This window comes from Carcharhinus amblyrhynchos, chromosome 34 (genome assembly GCF_965287045.1).
Source record: "Carcharhinus amblyrhynchos chromosome 34, sCarAmb.v2.hapA, whole genome shotgun sequence".
NCBI classification, from domain to species: domain Eukaryota; kingdom Metazoa; phylum Chordata; class Chondrichthyes; order Carcharhiniformes; family Carcharhinidae; genus Carcharhinus; species Carcharhinus amblyrhynchos.
In genome coordinates, this window is record NC_137357.1 from 2795459 (window position 1) to 2800597 (window position 5139).

General features: G+C 60.2%; 1 protein-coding gene across 1 annotated transcript; it reads left to right on the forward strand.

The window, feature by feature from the left end:
* Nucleotides 1-3175: 3175 nt before the first annotated feature.
* On the forward strand, nt 3176-4355 carry purba (purine-rich element binding protein Ba). The gene has a single exon (XM_080216845.1). The coding sequence runs from the start codon at nt 3176-3178 to the stop codon at nt 4109-4111; it is 936 nt and encodes a 311-aa protein (XP_080072971.1). The 3' UTR covers nt 4112-4355.
* Nucleotides 4356-5139: the final 784 nt, after the last annotated feature.

Genomic DNA, 5139 nt, shown 5'->3' on the forward strand with positions numbered 1-5139 from the left:
ACAGGGATTTAGATCCCGGAATCCCACAGGGATTTAGATTCTGGGATCCCACAGGGATTTAGATCCCGGAATCCCACAGGGATTTAGATCCCGGGGTCCCACAGGGATTTAGATCCTGGGATCCCACAGGGATTTAGATCCCGGTGTCCCACAGGGATTTAGATTCTGGGATCCCACAGGGATTTAGATCCCGGGATCCCACAGGGATTTAGATTCTGGGATCCCACAGGGATTTAGATCCCGGAATCCCACAGGGATTTAGATCCCGGGGTCCCACAGGGATTTAGATTCTGGGATCCCACAGGGATTTAGATCCCGGGATCCCACAGGGATTTAGATTCTGGGATCCCACAGGGATTTAGATCCCAGTGTCCCACAGGGATTTAGATCCCGGGATCCCACAGGGATTTAGATTCTGGGATCCCACAGGGATTTAGATCCCAGTGTCCCACAGGGATTTAGATTCTGGGATCCCACAGGGATTTAGATTCTGGGATCCCACAGGGATTTAGATCCCGGTGTCCCACAGGGATTTAGATTCTGGGATCCCACAGGGATTTAGATTCTGGGATCCCACAGGGATTTAGATCCCGGGATCCCACAGGGATTTAGATTCTGGGATCCCACAGGGATTTAGATCCCGGAATCCCACAGGGATTTAGATCCCGGGGTCCCACAGGGATTTAGATTCTGGGATCCCACAGGGATTTAGATCCCGGGATCCCACAGAGATTTAGATTCTGGGATCCCACAGGGATTTAGATCCCAGTGTCCCACAGGGATTTAGATCCCGGGATCCCACAGGGATTTAGATTCTGGGATCCCACAGGGATTTAGATCCCAGTGTCCCACAGGGATTTAGATTCTGGGATCCCACAGGGATTTAGATTCTGGGATCCCACAGGGATTTAGATCCCAGTGTCCCACAGGGATTTAGATTCTGGGATCCCACAGGGATTTAGATCCCGGGATCCCACAGGGATTTAGATCCCGGTGTCCCACAGGGATTTAGATCCCGGGGTCCCACAGGGATTTAGATTCTGGGATCCCACAGGGATTTAGATCCCGGTGTCCCACAGGGATTTAGATCCCGGGATCCCACAGGGATTTAGATTCTGGGATCCCACAGGGATTTAGATCCCAGTGTCCCACAGGGATTTAGATTCTGGGATCCCACAGGGATTTAGATTCTGGGATCCCACAGGGATTTAGATCCCGGTGTCCCACAGGGATTTAGATTCTGGGATCCCACAGGGATTTAGATTCTGGGATCCCACAGGGATTTAGATCCCGGTGTCCCACAGGGATTTAGATCCCGGGATCCCACAGGGATTTAGATTCTGGGATCCCACAGGGATTTAGATCCCGGGATCCCACAGGGATTTAGATCCCAGAATCCCACAGGGATTTAGATTCTGGGATCCCACAGGGATTTAGATCCCGGGATCCCACAGGGATTTAGATCCCAGAATCCCACAGGGATTTAGATTCTGGGATCCCACAGGGATTTAGATCCCGGTGTCCCACAGGGACAGTTCTGGGAATATTCCTAGATTTTAAACAGGCTGATGTGGAAGCTGGATCATTTTGCAGCAGAGCTGATGAGGGCGCTGGGTCTGGGGAGTGGGCTGGCTCTCAATGCCTGGCCATCTGATGGACTGGACAGGGGGATAGCACTGAGGGGCTAACGGGCTGAACGGCCTGCGGTTGTTGCCAAGGGCGGGGCCACCGCGGCGCCCCCCAGCGGTGGAGGGGACGTAACATGACGTCGCCATGACGTAAAGGGACGCAAGGATGACGTTATGAGGGACGTAGAAAGGACGTATCAAGGCCGTGATGACGTTTTGAGGAGGATGTCTCGGCGGCGTGAGGAACATAGGGATTACACACTGAATACGTGATGACATAACAAGCACGCATTAAGGACGTGCTGACTTCATGAGACCGCATTGAGGGCATCCCGACGTAAAGGGGACGTACTGAAGCCGAGAGAACCAGAGGAGGACTTGGAGCAGGGACGCATTGAAGACGTGCTGACGTAAGGAGGACCGGAGGAGACATAAGGGCGGCGTGAGGAGGTGAGGAGGATGATTTGAGGAAGGTAAGGAGGACGTTAAGAAGACGTTGCGAGGGGACGTATAGAGGCGGTATGAGCGACGTGAGGACGTCTTGGCAGACTGAGAAGGGAAGACGTTGTGAGGGGCGTAAGGGGGACGTAGGGGCGACGTGAGGACGTAAGGAAGCGGTTGCGTTCGCCGGGTGAGGGAGAGAGTGAGCGGGTAAGAGCGGTGCGTAGCCGAGACGGAGTGCGTGCGCTGCGCCGGCGCTGTGCGTGCCCCCGCAGCGTGCCGACGCGGGGCGGTGCGTGCCCCGCAGCGTGCCGACGCGGGGCGGTGCGTGCCCCGCAGCGTGCCGACGCGGGGCGGTGCGTGCCCCGCAGCGTGCCGACGCGGGGCGGTGCGTGCCCCGCAGCGTGCCGACGCGGGGACGGTGCGTGCCGACGCGGGGCGGTGCGTGCCCCGCAGCGTGCCGACGCGGGGACGGTGCGTGCCGACGCGGGGACGGTGCGTGCCGACGCGGGGACGGTGCGTGGCCCCGCAGCGTGCCGACGCGAGGACGGTGCGTGCCCCGGCAGCGTGCCGACGCGGGGCGGTGCGTGCCCCGCAGCGTGCCGACGCGGGGACGGTGCGTGCCCCGGCAGCGTGCCGACGCGGGGACGGTGCGTGCCGACGCGGGGACGGTGCGTGGCCCCGCAGCGTGCCGACGCGAGGACGGTGCGTGCCCCGGCAGCGTGCCGGTGCGTGCCCCGCAGCGTGCCGACGCGAGGACGGTGCGTGCCCCGGCAGCGTGCCGACGCGGGGACGGTGCGTGCCCCGGCAGCGTGCCGACGCAGGAACGGTGCGTGCCCCGGCAGCGTGCCGACGCGGGGCGGTGCGTGCCCCGGCAGCGTGCAGACGCGGGGCGGTGCGTGCCCCGCAGCGTGCCGACGCGGGGCGGTGCGTGCCCCGCAGCGTGCCGACGCGGGGCGGTGCGTGCCCCGCAGCGTGCCGACGCGGGGCGGTGCGTGCCCCGCAGCGTGCCGACGCGGGGCGGTGCGTGCCCCGCAGCGTGCTGACGCGCGGGCTCTCGCGAGGCCGGGCCGGGGCGGGCGGAGAGGGGAAGGCTGGCGGCTAAGATGGCGGAGGGTGACAGCGGGAGTGAGCGCGGCGGCGGAGGAGGTGGAGGAGGAGGCGGCGGTGGGGGCGGTGGTGGTGGAGGAGGAGGCGGGGGAGGCAGCGGCGGCGGCCTGCTGGCGGCGCCGGCGCTGCAGGGGCAGCAGGAGACCCAGGAGCTGGCCTCCAAGCGGGTGGACATCCAGAACAAGCGCTTCTACCTGGACGTCAAGCAGAACGCCAAGGGGCGCTTCATCAAGATCGCCGAGGTGGGAGCGGGCGGCAACAAGAGCCGCCTGACCCTCAGCATGGCCGTGGCGGCCGAGTTCCGCGACTACCTGGGCGACTTCATCGAGCACTACGCGCAGCTGGGGCCCTCGGAGTCGGAGGCGGCGGGCCAGGCCTCGGCCTCGAGTGGCGGCGGCGGCGGCGGGGGTGAGGAGCCGCGGCGGGCCCTCAAGTCCGAGTTCCTGGTGCGGGAGAACCGCAAGTACTACATGGACCTGAAGGAGAACCAGCGCGGCCGCTTCCTGCGGGTCCGCCAGACCCTGAACCGGGGCCCGGGGCTGGGCGGCAGCCAGGGCCAGACCATCGCGCTGCCCGCCCAGGGCCTGATCGAGTTCCGGGACGCGCTGGCCAAGCTGATCGACGACTACGGCGCCGAGGACGAGCCGTGCGGCCAGGCCGAGCTGCCCGAGGGCACCTCCATCACGGTGGACAGCAAGCGCTTCTTCTTCGACGTGGGCTCCAACAAGTACGGCGTCTTCATGCGGGTGAGCGAGGTCAAGCCCTCGTACCGCAACTCCATCACCGTGCCCTACAAGGCCTGGGCCAAGTTCGGCGGCGCCTTCACCAAGTACGCCGAGGAGATGAAGGAGATCCAGGACAAGCACCGCGACAAGCTGCTCTTCGACCGGCGGCCCGACGAGTCGGACGCCGAGGACGTGGACGACGACTGAGCCGAGGCTGCCTCACCACCACCAACACCCCACACACACACACACCCAGAGAGAGAGAAAGAGAACCCTAGGAGAAACTCACCAACACTTGGTGTCGATTGAGAAGTCTTCCGTCCCCCCACACACATACCAATCCACTTATACATGCCACCCATATCCCCTGCACACCACCCATAACTCCCCCACCCATACACACTCCCAACACACACACCCACACACACAACTTGCCAAAACACCCCCCTGCCACATGCATCCATAAGTACCCCCCCCCCCCCGTGCGCGCACTCCACACACACACACAGCTAACAGAAACACATCCTCCCCACACAAACACCCACCCATCAATTCTACCCATACATATTCCCCCCACACACACCCCCCACGCACACAGCTAACCAAAACACTGCCCCCGCACACACACACCCAATACACCCAACCATACATACATACACCCATACATTCATACACTCGCTCTCACACCTCCACCCACACACAAACCACCGCCCCCCCCCCCAACACAGCTAACCAAAACACCCAAATACGCACTCAAACCTGTACAGAGCTAACAAAAATCATACAATATTGTCTCAAACCTAACACAATTGGAGAAGGAAAAGCACGGTTGGATCTGTGGTGCAAACCATTTTGTTTTGGAGGTTTTCTCTCTCTCTCACTCTCTCAAACAAACACACACAAGGAGTATTTACACAGAAAACGAGTATACACATCAATGTACACACAGCAAACGTATACACAGACATATACTCAGAAAAAGACATACACACAGAAAAGGAATATTGACACATACATGTACATAGAAAATGACTTTCTCCACACACACATAGAAGAAAAGGAGTTTGACACACAAGTAGTGTCAAGGCGCACACAGAAGAAAAGGAGTATCCACACACAGGAGGAAAGGAGTTTCCCCACACGCTCATAGAAGAAAATGAGTATGAACATTTGCATACAAACATACAGAAGGAAAGGAGTTTCGCACAGAAGGAAACGATTATAGACACAAACAC